The 18215-nt window shown below is 57.6% G+C and overlaps 1 protein-coding gene across 1 annotated transcript in view; it reads left to right on the top strand.

Moving 5' to 3' along the window:
• NAV1 (neuron navigator 1) overlaps positions 1-18215 on the top strand; it is a 63284-nt gene that overhangs the window by 5492 nt on the left and 39577 nt on the right. Inside the window, exon 5 of the mRNA XM_019472725.1 lies at positions 1-101. Within this exon, the coding sequence (XP_019328270.1) occupies positions 1-101 (101 nt within the window). The remainder of the gene's footprint in view (positions 102-18215) is intronic.

Here is an 18215-nt window from a genome sequence, read left to right as displayed (position 1 = left end):
GGCGGCGGGCGCTGAGGAGAAGCCCTACCTGAAGGTGGACCCCGAGCTGGTGGTGACGGTGCTGGGTGACCTGGAGCAGCTCCTCTTCAGCCAGATGCTGGGTGAGTGCGGCCATTGTGCTCCGCCGGCCTCGCTGTCAGGGGATGGGGAAATGGCAGGACTCCGGCTGCCTGAGGCGTCGGGGGCTCCTGCCGCCCCTGGGAGGGACCCGCTGGAGGCCGTGTTGGTGTCCCCGGTGCTGGGGAGGAGGAGGAGAGATGCTGAGGGAGAAGGCGCCATCGGCCAGCCCAAGGGCCGGCACACAGCCTCCTCTCGCCTTGGCTCCAGCCTCCTCATGAGGAGCAATGGCAGGTGGCGGTCGAGCTCGTCCTCCCCCACGTGTCTTTTTGGTCACCCCTTGTCTCTACACCCTGCCAAAGATGATGGAGGTTACCCGGCCAGGTGCCGCAGCCGCTCCATGCTGAGGGAGAAGGCGCCATCGGCCAGCCCAAGGGCCGGCACACAGCCTCCTCTCGCCTTGGCTCCAGCCTCCTCATGAGGAGCAATGGCAGGTGGCGGTCGAGCTCGTCCTCCCCCACGTGTCTTTTTGGTCACCCCTTGTCTCTACACCCTGCCAAAGATGATGGAGGTTACCCGGCCAGGTGCCGCAGCCGCTCCCTGCCGTTGGGGTGGCTCACCCCAGGGGTTGACCTTGGCCGCTCTCACTGGGAGGCTGCCAGTGGAGGTGCCATGCGTAGGGTCAGCGCCGCTGCCTGCGCTTTGGGCAGGAGGCTTCAAATCCAGAGCTTGTCCAAGGTCTTGGGCTCTGGCCGAGGAGGGCCCTCCAAGGATGCTGCCACAGGGTTCATGTGAGCCGGTTTCAGCGCGTGGCCGCCTGCGTCTTACTATCCCGGCGGGTTTGATCCCTGAGCCTGTGCGGTCGAGAGCTTGTTGTGTGCGTGGTGGGTTTTCATCAGAGCAACTGGCGTGGGGCCCCTGGCGTCAGCTGTGCCTCTGATCTCGGGGACCCACTACCCCCCTCGTGGGCCACGGCGCTGGGTCTCAGTACAGGCGTGCCCAGCCCTCACGTTTCCCTCATGGCCGTGTGCTGATCTTTAGGAAACCGCGGCAGCCTCAGGAGCCCTCCGCTTCCCGCTGAAGCCTGCGTCCCAACTGGCTGCGCCCGTGGGCTCGGCTGGGCAAGGACTGCAGGGGGCTTGCAGCTCCAAAGAGCTCTGCTTGGTCTGGCAAACTGGAATGAGAAGGTGGCACACCTTCTGCATAGCCATCACAGTGCTCCGGGTGCCCAAGCTAGCTGGGTTTAAAGCCCTGGTGGCTGGTGGTGGGGGGTAGCAGCGGTACAGGCAGGGCTGGGAGCCCTGGTGTGTCCAGTCCCTTCAAGTTCCCCACCTGGGACCCCCTTTTAGGGAGGCAGGAGTTTTTCCGGTGCTTGGCGAGCTGGCTTGAGGTGCCTTCTCCTAGTTGCATTGTGAGCAGAGCTCTGCTGTGGGGAGAAAGGGGAGAGATTCAACCCAGCTGGGGGCTGTGGGGGAGGTTTGGAGAGGTGGAGTGAGCTGGAGTACGTGCCAAAGTCAGGCGCCTGTAAAGCTGTGCTTGCTCAGTCCAGTTCCCTGCTGCACACCCTGACTCCAGGAGCCTTCAGGGTGTCACAGCCCCTGCTCCAGTGCAGGGCTCTGGCACAACGTGCACTGACGCGTGCCGGCACACAGGCATGGAGCCTCCCAGACAATCACCCTCGGCCCCCTGGCCGTGCGCTCAGTCCAGTTCCCTGCTGCACACCCAGGAGCCAGGAGCCTTCAGGGTGTCACAGCCCCTGCTCCAGTGCAGGCACAACGTGCACTGACGCGTGCCGGCACACAGGCATGGAGCCTCCCAGACAATCACCCTCGGCCCCCTGGCCGTCCCCCCCCCAGCCACGGGAACAGCAGCGGTGGTGTGCACCCTGCCCAATCCTCTCCCTGGCAGGGGTCTGCCCCAGCTGCTGGAGCATCCTGGGGCTCGCTGGGGCTGTGCAAGCAGCTTGTGGAAAGCCACAGAGTGAGCTCAAGGTGTGGGGAGGCAGACCGTGAGGATGAGCAGGCTGGACATGTGAGGTCGGCCTCGCAAAGGGGCTGCGGGGGCTCAGGCTGCTCTGGTAGTCCTGCAGCTGGGCTCATGGACATCCGTCCTCAGCCCTAATGCCAGGCTAACACCAGATGCCATGGGAGCAGGGCAGGGTTGCAGGAGGATTTGTCACTTATGGGACTAACAGATCTCCACCCGCTGGTGTTGGCATGCCTGGGGGGATCGCAGTGTCCCCCTGTGACGCTCTGCTGTTTCCTCAGCACCCCCAAGAGAAATTCTTGCAGCTTCCCTGAGGGTGCAGGACTGGCCCACGTGGGGGTGACTCCTGGTTTGTGGCAGTTGCTGGAGTACCGGAGATCCTGCCTGCAGGACAGGGACTTGTGCACGCGCTGAGGAAGACCATGGGTTGCGGAAGTGCCCCCAACATCTGCTTTGGTTTTGGGGGTGGTTGCCTAGCCCCTGCCTGCGTCAGGGCCTGCTTCAGGGCCACAGGGCTGACCTTGACCTTGGGAGGTGTTGAGCATCCCTTTGGACTGCACTTACCATCTGAAGGCTTGGTCAGCTGGCCCTTGAGGGCCAAACTCTGCTGAATCTGTCCTCTGAACCCCCCTGCTCTGTGTATTTGCGGAAATAGATAATTTTCCAAGACGTACGGGCTGCTGGGCTTCCTGCGGTGGGGACTGAGGGCTGGCTGTCCAGTGTCGGGTGGGGACAATGCCTGGGGTGGACAGGGCAGGAGCTTAACTCTGCTGAAACATCACTTTGCTTTAATGGGGCTGTACTTCTCATGGTCATGGGAGTTACGCTATTGAGTCATACCTACTTAACCAAGCCAACCATGACCTGGCACGTCCTTGACAGCCTGTGTGGTGGGGATGCCAACAGGAGCTTGGGGATGTGCAGAGGAGAGAGCAGTGTGACAGTGGCGGTGGCTGCTCCGTCACTTCATATGCAGCAGAACCACGGGTGGGGGGTGTGTGAGCCTGGACACACGCTGAACTTCTGGTCCTGACCCTTTTGCTTGTGGTCTGGTGCGATCCAGGCAGATGAAACCGTCTCCAGGGTGACAGTACCTTCCACAACGTGGCTCCTCAAGGGAGACGTTGTTCCTGCTGTGGGGATGGACCCAAAAGGGACAGGATCCCACTTGCTCAGGAGAGTGGGCTTCACGCTCTGCTAGGGCTGGTGAGTAGGGCCAGGAGAGGGGCTTTCACCTGGTTGCTACAGGAGGTGCTTGGGAGGGAGGGAAGGTTTCTCTGTTGTTTTCACGGATCTCTTTGGCAAGAGAAACATCAGCCTGAGCTGTTTGGCCATGTCTGCTGGAGGACACCCCATCCAGAGTGGCATGAGAAGACCCGCAAGCTTGGTTTGTGCTGGGAAGAAAGAGGCAGGAGTTGCAGGGACCTTCAGCCTCTGCAGATCTTGTTGACCTTGAACTGTTGACCTGTGTTGAGAAGCCTGTGCTGCCTCTGCCTAACACGAGCTCCCTGCTCCGCCAGGCACGATGGCTTGCAGAGATCTTGTGTGTCTTTGGTCTCCACACCTGAGTTCTCATCTCCACCTCATGCTCCTCCTGCCAGAAGCACTCCCAAGCCTCTGCTGGCCAAAAATACAGTTTATTTAGTAGTGGTGAAATGTTACCTCTCATTTGGTTGCTGCCACTGTGTCACCTGTTTGATGGCACCGAAGCCTTTGTAGAGCTGCTGGAGATGTAACCACGTTTAAAGCAGAGCAGCCTGCGCAAGATGGGAGAGGTCACTGGGACACAGCAACCACATGTGCTTTGTAGAGGCTATTTCCATCATCCAAATTATACATTTCACATCAACCAAAGACTGAGGCTTCTCATCAAAGCTGGCTGGCAGCTGGGGTTGCTAATTACACCAGCGCCCGGCCACAGGATGAAGGGTATGGAGGGCGTGTGGCCAGCATGGTGGAAGAGCTCACTGTACAAAGCTCGCTGGGCCCATCTCCGCGTGTGGTGGACAAGAGCGTGCAGGTGCAGAGGCGCATACGGGTTGTGTGCAAGTTCATTAGCACCGGGGTGTGGTGCCCAGTGTGATTGCTGCACTTACCTAGAGGTCCCCAGAGCACCTCCAAGATCCTGCAGTTACTTTCTGCAGCGATTTCCTTGGCCATCTCTTGCTGTATGTGGTGCCTCTTAAGTGGCTGCTAATTCGCATAAGCGAATAAGCGGCGGGTGTTGCATGGGCCAGAGCCCAGGCGGACACACGTGTGATCCCAGGGGAGACGGTGTTCCCTGAAATGCTCGCTGCAGGAGTCTTTGCAGCCCTGCCAAACTCCACAGGTGCAGCTATAACCCATCTCAGTCCTGCAACCCTCAGCTGGCAGTGGGTGGGCAATGCCACCCTTCCCTGAGTCACCCAATGGGGGTGTCCTCGCTGGGCAGCATGTGCCCACGGAGACCCGGTACCTCCATGGTGCCGACATGCAGGCAGGGCAGACCCCAGCTATGCTGGGGCTGGTGGCTGGCTGGGCAGTGGGTGCCAGCAGCCTGTCGGTGGTGGGGAGGAGAGCCAAGGGGCTGGTATGGGCAGATGGGCTCCTTGAAGGGCAGGAGCTTCACCTCGCATCTGACTGTGGTCGGTTTAAAAAAGAAACCACAGTGCAGGAAAGTCACTTGGCTGGTGTCTGACACGTCCCGTGCAAGCACGTTCCCAGCTCTGGTGGAGATGGTCTCACCAAGGTATCCCTTCCCAAGGAGATCCCCTCCTGATGACCGTCCTTGCTGGCCAGGCACATGGTACGGGGTTAAAAGGAGCACCTCTGCCCTGGCATTCCTACCTCTACCCCACTGCCTTCCTGACTGTTTAATTAAGCGCTAACGGGCCCATTGCAGCGCTGTGCAGCAATAGCCAGGCTCCCTGTCAGGAGACCGTAAGGAGGTCAGAGACCAAGTAGCTCTTCACAGTGATGGGAGCGGGTTATTGCCTCGTAAAGTGGTGCGGCTGTCCTGATACCACTATCACTCTAATGTTATTCCTCTCTTAAGGCCCCTGTGTGACGGCGCCCGTGTGATGAGGTTGTTGGGGTGGGGATTTATTTCCTTGTGGCTGCAGAGCTGGACTCCTGCGTTTGGGGTAGGGGTGAGGAGAAAGGGAAGAGGTACGTGGTCGTGTTGCTGCTTCCAGCCTGCTCCCGGGAACTGACAGCGAGTAGTAGATGTCTCCTCTCTCCAGCTGAGATGGCTACAGTGACTGGGGAGAAGGTCTGGAAATGTGACCTGAGGGCCCCAGAGCTTTCTGCTGAAGCTGTTTGGGATGTGCCATGTTCCCAGTGATAATGGCAGTGCAAAAAAAGTGCTAAATAAAAAATAATCCAGATTTGTCTTTCAAAATTTCCCATGGAAAAGTAGCAGAGCAAACACTTGAAGGCAAAAATATTTGGGGATGCACTGCTGAAACAAACTCCTCCCCTAAAGACCCTGAAAATCGCTGTTCAAATGGGGCTTTCCCAGTGACTGCCTGTATCTTGGCCCCAAATCCAACATTTGTCCACTGAGAAAATATGTAAATGAATGCAAAATTGTATGCAATTCTGGAAATGCTATTTGGGATCTGCTGGTGGGATGTGACCATAGTGGGGCCTGGGCGATGTCCCCTCAAGGCCTTGCCGTCCCCTGAGAGCAACTGCTGAGGGCTCCCGGGATGGTTTGCTCTTGCAGAAGCACACCCATGCGTCCTGCCTGGTCCAGGTGCCTCGTGAGCAATGTGCTTCCAGCTTGGGTGGCACTCAGGGAACTTGGGGACTTTGGGTCCTTCTGGAGAGTCCCATCCTGATGCTCCCTGTCCCCAGCTTTGTGTCTTTGGCTTCTCATGCTGCGGCATGTGTCTCTGTGCCCACAGCCCTTCCCCAGCATGAGTCCTGTCTGCCATCACCCTGTTACGTCCATTTAGGTTACCAGCTCATTGCCTTCCTATGTAGCTTCTCGTGGTGCCAGACAACAATTTCCCTGGTCCTTCCTGCCCGCTCTCACTCGAGCATCCGAGGTCAGCACTTGGCTGATGCTTGTGCCTGCTGCGGGGGGGAGGATTTGTTCCAGCTCGGCGCGGAGCCAGAGCGTGCACCCTCTGAGGTGTGTTACCTGTGAGTGACGCCAACCTCTAGTGCCAGCCCGTCTGCCATGGCCAGCGTGTGCCTCCTGGCTTGCTTGGCTGAGCTGCGGTCCTGCCTGGGGGTGACCAGGTGGTTTTCTGTAGGGCTGTGGTCTTGGGGTCAGCCCACGCCACTCTGGCTCTGTGGTGTCAGGCGGACCCACTGACATGTCCTCCAAATTGGTCACTTATCCAGTCCAGATCATCCTTTGTGCCACCATGCGTGTGGCATTTGGTGCCCTGTGTGCGCGGTGGCAGCAATGTCCCGGGGTTGTCCATGTGTGCAGTGTTTCTGGTACCGGTGGCAGCTGCAGTTAGAGCCCAGCAGTGAAGCTGCTGAGTCTGGGTCCACTTGCTGCGTGGAGCGAGGATGGCTCCGTCCTTTGGGGGTAGCTTAGTCCTTGTCTTCTCCAGGCTTTGCACCTTGAGGGTGTCTCGTACGGAGTTGTGGGGATGCAGGGTGTGGGAGATCAGATACGGTGCAATTCTGCTGTATCCCCTATCCTGCAAAGTCATGTCCTCCTCTGGGCGCATGAAGCAGCTCTCTCAGGGGAGCTAGGGGAGGGGTTGCACGTTCTCCGGCTGGGAAGCAGTGAGCTCAGGAAGGCAGAGTACGTATGAGGCGAGGAGCCCAGCTGGGGAGGCTCAACGCTGCCTGGTGGAGGGGTGCGGGGTGAAGGGGGAGCGGGGCTTTCCCACGCTGCTGCATTGCAGCTCAGAGCCGGGGAGTTGAGCGCGGAGGGGAGCTGGGAAGGCAGGGGATGCTGCATTGCAGGGCTGAGATTAGAAGCTGTGCAAATGGAGATGTGCCTGTGTCAAGGGGGGTGTGACACTGAAGAGCAGTGCCCAGTGCACCTGCTGATCTGCTTGTCTTTCCTCTAATCCATTTCTTCCACGTTTTGTTTCACTCAAGCATTTCTTTCATTCCTTACGCTGTTATTTGTCTTGTCCAATTGAGGCAGTAATGTATTTTTTATTAATTCAGGAGAAGGGCTGAGATTCATCTCTCGCTGGAAGGAGCTGCTGGAATCCACGTAGGGGAGCTTAGCACAAGCGCAGCATGGCTGGGCAGGACGTTCTCCTTGCTCCTGGGAGCAGCCTTGCAGCAGGGAGGTGGCTCGAGAGCCTCGTGGCCCTGGTGCAGGGGCCAGCACGGCGTGTGAGCTCCCTGGAGGTGCTGCATGGGCAGACCATGGGCAGGCACGTGCCCCTGCACTGCCCAGCAAAATGCAGGCGCATCCTGCAGCAGGGACATGTGCCTCCACCTTCATGAACATGTGAGCACGCCAGCGCTGTAGGGAGCACAGGGTTTTCCACAATTACCTGGTGTAGGCATTGGTGATGCTTACTCACTCCACAGCCCTCCTCGGTTTCGTGTCAGCCTTGTTATCTCTGTCCTAGAGCCCTCCTGCTCATCAAGAGGGTGAGCACTTTGCAGCCCTCCCCTGGCCAACGTACCTGCAAGGGTCTGGCCTGAAGCATCCCCCTGAAATTATAGAAGGAATTTATGCCAAATCCAGGAATTAGTTTCTGAAGATGTAAAGGCAGGGCTGCTCTGTCCTCGCGTTTCCCCCAGGCTGGATCTTGCCCAGAGGCAGTGCGGGTAAGGAGGGGATGGTGAGCTGGCAAGGAGGGACCTTCTAAAGGGGACCCAGGAGGTGACTTTCAGTCAGGAACTGGAATTGAGGGGTTTGTGCCGCGCTGATGAAGCTGCGGTTCCCTCGGCAGGTTGCAAGCCTGACTCGCAGCCACAGGTGACGTGGCGGGAGGGCTGGGCTCCACGCCAGCTCTGTTGGCTCACCAGCCGGTCGGCTGGGTTCAGCTGTGGGATGGGAACCTCTCCTGCTCGGTGAGCTGGAAGGATGGCTCGCGGCTGAGGTCCTCTGCAGCTCGTTGAAGCTGCTTGGAGGTTGTGGTCATTCTCGTGCGACCCAGGAAAATGGGAAGAGCCGTGCTGTGGGTGCTGAAGTCTGTGGTGTGTGAGCTGGAGGGGGAAATGTCATAACTACAGCATGGCAGAGGGGGCAGCACCACGCCTTTAGCACCAGGGAAAGGCTGAACCGCTTTTATTTCTAGTGCCAGCCCCACTGGGCGCCAGCCTGCGTGGTTGGGATCTGGGGTTGCTGCACGTCCCACCTCTGCACATCTTGTGCAAGGTTGTGTCACCAAGTGTGACAAAGCTGGCAATGAGACCCTGCAACCAAACTTCTTCAATAGCGCCCTTACGAAGTGCACAGTCTTGGCCAAACCCAGTCCTTACTGGCTCTACTGGGAGCCCAGACTGGCTAAAGCTGAGCTTTTGTGAAGCTTACACCTCTGTGCTTTTTCAGTGGGACTGAAATGTCCCCAGTGCCGGCACTGACCCAGCCCCTGCACTGAGCAGCCTGGCTCTCCCGATTCGGCGAGCAGCCGTGAAGCACGTTCGAAGCTGCGACTCAGGTACGGCTCCGTCGCCGGCTATTTATAGCCGTGTGAGCTTTCAGCATAGCTGCGGGCTGAGAATAACTCACTGATGAGACACTTCTCAAAATCACGCGTCCGTTGCCCATGCGCAGCATCATCGTCTCAAGCTTCGCGCATGTCGGCGTAGGGTATGTCTTGGTCCTGTGCCAGTCTGGATTGACACGAAAGGGAGCTTACCCCGGTGTTTTTTCTAGCCTGGGGGGTCAGCTGTTTTTTTGTGGCACAGCTCTGCGGCCCCATCCTCAGCAGGACACTATCAGCCTTTTGCAGGGAGCATGGTGGGGACCCCTTCATGTGTGGGCACAGTTTGGGCTCCGTAAAACCCACCCCATGGAGAGCAGCCCTTCCCTTTTGTAGCCTGGTGTGTGGGGAGATGTGGGCGCTGGCAGGGAGGGATGTGCTTGGGGAGCAAGGCGAAGGAACCTGCTATTCGGGCTAGGACCTGTGACGTTGAAACTAATCTCTTTAACGAACCCCTCGGGCTGGAAGCGTTAGATGCTGTCGGGGTGTTTCCAGTTCGCTTTATCTCTGACTTGGCATTATATTTCCAAGCCGATGCAAACAAGTGGAAGAATAGATAGTGGCTAATTCGCATTGATTGCTGTGGCGCGGGAGCTCCCTGAGGTGAGCCGGGGCTGGCAGAAAACATGCTGCGGGCCATTCGATGGGGCGAGCACGTCCCTCCCCAGCCGGTTCCCGGTGTGGTGCCGCGGGGGACACGCTGTCAGCCTCGCAGGTGCCCACTCCTACATCCCGAGCCTTCTCCCAGCCTTGGTGGCTCAGAAGCTGGAGAAGGCTTTGCCAGGGCAAGTACAGCGTCACGAACAAACCCGGCGGCAGTGCAGCCAGGCAAGGCAGGGGCGTTTTGGCAGGCTCCGAGGTGGGAGCGCTGCTTTGCAGGAATGGGGACAGCTGAGTCCTCCCCATGTTAAAACCAGGAGGAAAGGCGTTTGACAGATTGTGGCTGGGACCCAGGACTGTCCAGCTCTGCCAGGGCAGGACTGACGTGGGGCCATGGGCGCTGTGGCCACCACGAGTGCAGGACCCATGGCCACCCAGCTGTGGCCTTTTGCAGCCACCTTGCCTTTAGCCTCCTGACTCACTGCACCAAGGGAGTGACAAGGAGACAGCTCCAAACTCCCAATGCGCAGAGCAAAAGCAGGGGAAATAATGAAGTTCAGCTTCCTCCCCATCCCAGCAGGGAAGACGGACAGACAGCATCCTGGAAACGTCTCTGCTGTGAGCCCGGAGAGGCGTGTGCTGATTCCCAAGGAGTCGGCCTCGTGCCGCAGCCGGGCTTCACTGGGCTTGATGCGGCTGCAGACTGAAAGGTGGGAGTGAATTGAGTCTCGCTCCGTTGGCGCTCAGTGTGTTGCTTTTCTGTCCCGCTGGGCTGGAAGATGAGGCTGCCGAAGGCAAGCAGTGGTGGGGAGTCAACGGGGACGGCCCGTGGGCTTTTCTCCGGTGCTGCTCCAGCCACTGCCAGGCACCATGGAATATGGCTGCCCTCCACTCCTGTGCTGCGGACCGCAGGTTCATTTAAAACTGTAACAAAAACCCTTCCAGGGAATTGGAGTCACCCTGGACTCCACCTGGCCATGCATTGCACCTTGGGATGGGCAACGACGAGGGGTCCTGGGAGCAGAGCTGTCAGTGCGCAAGGGACCCATTGGCTCCTGGTAGTGGTGGTTTCTCTCCCAGATAACATGCACATAGACTTGGCGTGGGGTTAAAATGCTGCTCAGCCTGGAGAACATGTTGTGTGATCCCTGGCCAAGGGGAAGCACCGACATTTGCCTGACTCAGCCGCAGACCTGAGTCTTTTGTGCTTCGGGCTGTACATAGCTGGGGGCTCACAGATCATCAGTGCGTTGTCTTTTGGCAAATTCCATTTTGATGGCTCACCCCAGGTTGATTTGAGGCTGGATATATCACTGTCTGGACCTCCTGTCTCCCACTGTTGAGTGGTTAAATGCACCCAAAAGCTGGCTGCATCCTGACCCTGTGGGGAACAGCAGCACCCACAACAAACCCCAGACCTCCTGCTTCTCGGTCCTGCGCCAGCGGTGCCACAGGCACAGCTCTGACGGGGCAGCGAGGGTTCCTGCCCTACGTGGTGTCTCAGCCTTTCTCCCCAGGACTTTGCCCTGTGTTGGAGCACAAGAGGCACAGCCCATTGTGCCACCGTCCCCAGCCAGCACAGACGCAAGGGAGCCGTTACAGCCTGACAGAACTACAGCAGCCCTGCGGCTGTCTGGTTTTACCTTGGAGACCAGAATGTCCCCCAGCGGTTTCAGGAATGCGGGAGGGACAGAGCTGGTGTCCTTCAATACTCCAGGCTGAGCATGGCAGCAGTTTGAGACTGAGGAGACCGAGACCGTCCTTCGTTACAGGCAAAAACATCTGGAAGAGGGCAGACACTTGGGCAGCAGCACCTTCAGCCATCTCATTTTCATTTCCCTGAACCCTTTTAGCTGTGCTTTTGCTGTGCTGTGCCAAACAGCGTCCCGGTGCTGCTGGAGCACTAATATCCATCATCCGTCCGTGGTCTGTACAGCGCTCAGAAATTTTGTGCTATTTTCAGTTAGTTTTCCAAGTTGAGCTTATTGGCTCATGGGCATCTGCTCCCAGATGGAGAACATGTGGCCGGTTCCTGCAAGGGGAGGGGAACAGCCCAGCTCATAAAGCAGCATGGGGGATGAGCGAGGGAATCTTCCTGGAGCCTGCGAGATGCTTTCGGGGCTGTGTAGAGTGGGGCCTTGAGGTTGGGATTTTAAAGCTGCTCCAAAACTCCCCTGCAAGCAGAATTTGCGTGGCAGCATTGCTTGCGGTGGGAGGTTGCCTCCCGTCAGATAGCTTATTAGTTGTGGGGAAAGTACGGTAAAACCTGGGAGCAGGATTAAATCTCAGCTCAGCTGCTGTTTGCACTGCTGTACGCTTCCCAGCCCTGCTTACTTTTTAAAGTGAATAGCAAGTAATAAATTTTCCGGGGTGATTTCCTCGGCAAATAGTCATTGTGCTAAAACTGGTGAAACTCTTGGGGTTCCTGGAAACCTCCCTGCCTTGAACAGGCTGCATGAGCACTTGCAAAATGTAACAGCACACAAGGAGGAGAGAAACCCAGAGCTCCGAATCAAAAGTAAATTTGCAAAGCAGCTTTTCCAGCCTCGCATTCCCAAGTGGAGCATGTTAATGCATACAATGCTGCCGTGCTGCTTTCCAAAACCAGCCGCTCCGCGCCACAGCAGTGACCAGCGGGGCGAAGCTGCGTTCCCTTTGCTCTGCTCTTGGTTTGCTCATCGTTGCGTTCAGGGGGCAGAGGTGCTGATTTGTTTTGTTGCTAAGATTCTCGTTCCCTTTGTGGGAATAAAGCAAATTTTGTTTGGTTGAGATTCTCTATAGCTTCAAAGACAAATCAAATCTGGGTTGCCAGCTTCTTTTTGTATTGCAAGAGATGCCTGTTTTCCATCCCAAACCATCCATGTTTTGCAGCTCAATAGCACATCCTAGACAATGGCTTTAGAAATCAGACGCCTGCATTTTGGACCCACAGTGCTGAGGCAACGCCAAGCGATGCACGGGGTGCCAGAATTTGTGCACATGGGGAGAGAGAAGAAGGAGGAAGAAAAACTTGCTCTGATGGGATGTTTCCAAGGAGATCATGGGTAATGATCTTCCATTTCCATACAGCTTTTCATCCCCTTGCGGAGTGTTCTGCTCATAAGCGCACATGGGGAGAGAGAAGAAGGAGGAAGAAAAACTTGCTCTGATGGGATGTTTCCAAGGAGATCATGGTAATGATCTTCCATTTCCATACAGCTTTTCATCCCCTTGCGGAGTGTTCTCGCTCATAAGCAGACGTTACATGCGTCCTGTCCGGAGAGTGCAGCAGTTGTCCTTAAAATGCACGTTGTAGTAGGGAAGCTCTGGCGCTGCGGAGCGGGATCAGCCTGGGGTGGGAGCAACCCCTGAAACTGCGGGAACGCTCGGGGATGCAGCACGTCCCTGCCCGTTCAGCATCTGCAGCTGCTGGGCACGGCGCACCAGTGTAGGGAGTGACCTTGCCGCTGAGTAACGGCGTCTGGGTATGTCTCAATCCTTCCCCAAATCAGTGTCGCATGTGGGACGTGCCTCACATCAACCAGCATCCAGCTCAGAGCCGCACTGTGGCTGGACACGCGCTGGCACTTGGCTTGTCGGGGCGAGAGCCCTGTTACGAGCTGATCAGGTCTCTGCGAGCTCAGCTGGGAGCAGCAGCCAGGGTTTACGGTCAGTGCCGGAGCAGGCTGTGTCCTACATCGACACGCAGGGTGGTTTTCCTGGCTCAACCGTCCCTTTTTCCCTGGTTGAGTCTGGCTGCCGTGCTGGGGGAGCTGCGTTAGCCCAGGGAGGATTGCAGGGCTCTGCGGAGGGTCAGCAAGGCTGTGTCCGCCGCCGGGGGTGTGCAGGAGGCTGGTTAATATATGATATTCCCTCATCCTTCTGAGCGCCTCTCGCTTTCCAAGGGGAGGAAGGCAAGTCTGGAGCTCTGCTTCTCCCCTGCGCGGAGATGGGTTTGCAAAAGCCACAGTTTCTTCTGCTTTTTTTTTTTTTCCTTCCCTCTTTTCCTGCCCCGGAATTTTTCCCTGGCCTGATGAATTTTTAAACAAAAACATGGTGAGGAGAGAACAGGAGAGAGGGGGAAAACCCAGGAGAGGACGTGGGGAAAAAAGTCTTTTCAAACCAGAGTGATTTCAAGTGGAAATGAAAGTTTAGGGTGTGTTTTTAATTTAAAAATTCCAACTAATTTTAAGTCACTTTATTGACAGGAGAAAATACCTTTCCTAATGCTCTTTTTAATAAACAAATAGAAGCTGTTGGTTGAAAAATTCCATGGAAATACGGAAGTAAAAGGCAACTGCTGTGCCCTTTAATTCCTCTCTTGCCGTGACGGGGGTCGGTGCTCCCTGGGGGCGGGGGGGCTGAGGCTGGGTGGGGGGACAGACCCCCCCTGCAGATGCCTCCAGGTGCTTGTCCGTCTGTCCGCGGGGAATGGCAGGGTTGGTCACCTGTACGTGGTGGCTTTGCACGAGGGCAGATGTGGACAGATGTGGTTCCTTGCCTGTTCATACAGGGCACCGAGCAGAGGCAGGGCTTTGGGTGCAACGGGCCAGAACTCGGCCCAAATTGGAGCCCTCCGGCTCTTTGCCCTCCAGCTGCTTAACACTGAAGAAGGTGAAGGAGGCAAGAGGGAGCATGGGGATGGAGAGGGGAGGTGGAGGCAGGTGAGGGGGCTGGCATGCACAGCTGAGCATCACCGGGGAGCCCAAAATCTCATCACTGGGAGGGCTCATCCTGCTCCATAAGCCGGGTTTATGCCTGGCGCTGCTGTACTTCTGGCCTGCAAAAGTCATCCAGAGAGTTTGAATCGGTGATGTAGCGTGAGATACCGTAGACACCTTTCTGTGCCGTGCTTTGGCCCCTGCAGAAATCTTCCCCCGCCGTGTCCCACTGATACCGTGGCAAGAGCTGAGTGCCTGCGTTGGAGGTGGGCTGCTCTTGCTGCTCTCACTTGGGTTGGGCTGGTTTCTCACGGCCGTCAGCTTGGCAGGTAGATTGAGTGTTGTTAGAAAAACAGCTTAAATCCATCGCCTTTAAATTTTGCAGAGCGGAGAGATCTTCTAGCAGATCTCATTGTATTTCATACTGGAGCAGAAAAAGAAACATTTTATGGTAATTTTTTCAATGACTTTCCAATTTTTTTTTCTTGGTAAACTGTCTGCAATCACTTACAGTGTTCCTGAAGGGATTAATTACTTGCTGGAGCTCATTGTGCGTATTTCATATTCAGAACTGTTGGATGCAATGCCTGGCTTGGACCGAGCAAGGGGTCACATGGCATTTCTTTTTTCATCCTTTTTCCCCTGTTCTGTTTTATCTGTCAGGCTCCTGGTGTGAGCGCTCCCAGTTGCCGATTTGGTGGTCGCTTGGTCGGTATGCCGCACGTGATCACAACTGACTTCCCTGCTCCACGCTCCTTTGTCAGGGGGAAGCGCAGCCAGAAGACGACAAATCGCTTCCTTGTTTGAGTGACTTTTGGCTGATGCTTTCCCCCAAGCTGTAGTACTGGCTCGGCTTTTCCTGCAGCGGTTGTGGCTCTGGGCTGTGCATCGTCAGTGCTTGGACAGGCCCCCGGAGCAAATTTGGGGAAAAGAGCTCAAAGCACATTGCAGCGCTGCTTCCCACGGTGGAGAGGGCTTGTCCAGTGCAGGCAGCCATTGCACGTCGGTGGGATGTCTTGGGATAAATCACAGCTGTGGTGCTGCTGGAGACCCCACCACGCCATCCTCAGAGGGTCACGTCCCTGGGAGGGCGCTGCCTGTGGGACAGCCGTGTGCTTGGAGCTTTGGTGGCACGGGGAACGGCATTGTCTCCAGCTCGGCAGGGGGGATCCCAAACCATCCAAGCCGGGGCGTGTAACTCGGCATGCTTAAACGGTTCCTGCAGCATGCACGAGACGCGGGCTTGTCCTGTTCAACATCCGAGTGAGCCGATGTGCCCGGGGGCTCGCGGCCACTGTCACCGCACGTCACTCAGCCCTTGGTGTTGGCAGGTGCATGGCGAGGGCGGTGACAGGAGCTGGCACACGGTGGAGAGCCAGGATGCTCCACTGAAATCCCTCCTGTCAGTGCCGATGCTTTTTTCAGAGCGTTTTCCGCCCTGCCCGTCCCTGGCCCTGCCAACCCTGCAGTAAAACTTGGGCTCGTGGGGTGAAATAGCAGTTCTTTGCATTGAGTCCTAAAGCGTGTCAGAGTCCCTCCCCTTGCCGTAACACAGGTGATGGATTTGAGGTGAAGAGCACAATTCATCCATGCCGTCCCCCAGCCCCACTGGGGCGCCTGGGCAGGGGTGCTTTGGGCTTTGGAGTCCTGGGGAGGAGAGCAGGGACCGAGTGGCAGCTCTCATGGCGGTGGCACAGAGCTTTCTGGTCCCAAGCATCCCCTTCCCTCCTGCAGCACACCCAGATTTCCTGCAGGAGACAGGATCTTCCTTCTCTGCAAATCACCTTTGGTGGGAAAAACACAACTGCTGCTCAAGAAAACCTTTTCCCAGTGGTGGGGACCCACCAAGGGCACTGCGAGAGGTGGAGCAGGTTGGGAAGCAGCCGGAGGAATGCGCAGGTCCTGCTGCCGAGCGCACCGAGCCCTCGCCCCTGCGCTCCTAACAGGGAACCGTCAGGGCTAAGAATAGATAATTTATTCATATGCATCCCTCTCCCTGTGAAGGGTGCTCGAGGCACTGTGCAGCAATTAAAACAAGTTCGTAGTAATAACGCCAGCAGATCAGCAGCGTGGACTCCGGAGCTGGTGGAGGATTTGGCAGTGCTGAGGGTGGATGGGGGGAGACTGGTGCTGCTGACCTCCCCGGCGGAGACCCAGCATCTCCCCGGTGGACACCCAGCATCTCCCCAGCAAGGGGATGCGGGGCAGCGCTGCGAGGCAGCAGGATGAAACCCTGGGTGTCATTGCAGCTGCTGTGCTGGGTGTGGGGCTGCAGGAGGAGCAGGGTGGAGGGGGCCACAGGATGGGGAGAGGTGCATGGGGCCGGCACTGCTGCAGGCTCTGGTTAGGGGAAGGCACCTTCCCGGAGCAGGTCTGGAGGAGGAGATAATGGCAGTGTTCATGGGGTTGGCAGCATGCTGCTGAGTGGGGCAGGGCTGCGATGCTCTGCCCTCCCTTACTGCAGCAGGGGGTGGCCCTAGGGGAGCAGGCACAGTGGGCAGGAGAGCAGGATTCACCTGCAGTAATTTGTGTCAGCCCAGGCTCTGTGTCACCGCGATGCCTTATCCCACCTCTGGGCAGGGACCCCAGAGCTGCTGGTTCCTGTTTTGGCAGCATGCTGCTGAGTGGGGCAGGGCTGCGATGCTCTGCCCTCCCTTACTGCAGCAGGGGGTGGCCCTAGGGGAGCAGGCACAGTGGGCAGGAGAGCAGGATTCACCTGCAGTAATTTGTGTCAGCCCAGGCTCTGTGTCACCGCGATGCCTTATCCCACCTCTGGGCAGGGACCCCAGAGCTGCTGGTTCCTGTTCTGCATGGTGTCAGCCCAGGCTCTGTGTCACCGCGATGCCTTATCCCACCTCTGGGCAGGGACCCCAGAGCTGCTGGTTCCTGTTGGCTGCATGGAGGGTCCGGGGGACAAACACAGGATTTTGGTGCGTCGCTGTCAGAGCCATGGTGTCCTCTTCCAGCAAACCTCCTGCCGCTCGCTGTGTGCCAGTTTGTCTTTGGGAGAGAGTAGCGGGTTTGCTTTGGGATGAACGTCACCTGGGCAGCATGCCGCTGATGGGGCGGGCCGAAGGGACCCTGAAACGTGTGATGTGCACGTCAGTCCTCAGCCCCGCCTGGGTTGCTATTGCAGATGTTGCTACGATTTTCAGGGGGTGAATCTGGCCCTGGTGCCTGGTAGGACGAGCACCCCCGGGCACCCTGCCAGCCGGCAGTGCTCACCCACCCCACTGCCGGGGGACCGCAGGTGGAGGGAGACCCTAAGCCTTGCGGGATCCCAGTGATCGTATGTGCAGTGGACTTGTTTCCGGCTCTCTGTGGGCTGCTGCACCCGGTGCCAGAGTGAATTTGGCACCTGGCCCTCCTGCAAGGCTGGGGCGGGGGGAGAAGAAAGGCTGAGCCCTCCGTGCTGCCCGCGCCGCAGGCAGGAGATTCAATTACCCCTGCGCTCGCACAATGGCCATTTATCTCCGGGAGCAAAACCCTGGTAACCATCAGGGCAGAGCGTGAAGGGCTGATTAGAGGGTGTGCGGGGAAGGGTGCCGGGGTCACGTGCAGACACTTCCCTTCCCATTTCCAGGGCTTTCCATGGTAATGGCTCCTATTTTCCTCCGTTGTTAGGACGTCACTCACACGCGGCTCAAATGACATCTGTCAAAACATGTCCCCCCCCGTCCTTGGGGCTCCTGGGGAAGAGGGATCCGTTGGCCCCGTAATAAGCCTGACATCAATTAATCATCAGCCTTAAAAATTAGCATCGTGGCAGTACACGTTGAAGGGAAACGATTCCCCAGATGGAAGCAAAAATAGCCTCGGTTATCTCCCTCATCCCACGGGAGGTGGCAACAATAGATCCACTAACGAGCCTGGAACTCGTTTAAGCTGGGTTCGCCCCCTGGGGCTGGGGGAGCCCGAGGTGCACTGCCTCCTGCCCTGGCTCATCTCTTGAGGTGCCCTTGGGGGACCACCTCGTGCAATGGCTGATGACCTTCCTTGGGGTCTGGTCCTGCCCGCAGCCAGACCCTCATGGGCTGGCGTCCCCTGGTCTTTGCAGAGAGCCCAGGGTGAGCTCGTAAGTGCTGAGCCCCTTCCCAAGGCTGAGGGTTTGGAGGAGAGCAGCACTGCAGGGGTCTCGTTCTTCTGGAGCTCATCCCCAGGCAGCTCAGGTGGGAAACGACAAGGGTTCATCCAGTGCCTCAAGGACAGGTCCTGCTCTGGGCGGGCCCTTGCCCCTCTCCAGGGTGGCAGCTCTGAGCAGTGCCGGTGCCCGTGGCAGCTTGGCAAGTACCTTGCCAGCTCTGATATTCAG

Source organism: Aptenodytes forsteri, unplaced genomic scaffold (assembly GCF_000699145.1).
Source record: "Aptenodytes forsteri isolate BGI_AS27 unplaced genomic scaffold, ASM69914v1 Scaffold213, whole genome shotgun sequence".
NCBI lineage: Eukaryota > Metazoa > Chordata > Aves > Sphenisciformes > Spheniscidae > Aptenodytes > Aptenodytes forsteri.
Note: the sequence above shows the minus strand (reverse complement) of the source record. Positions and strands in the feature narration are given on the sequence as shown.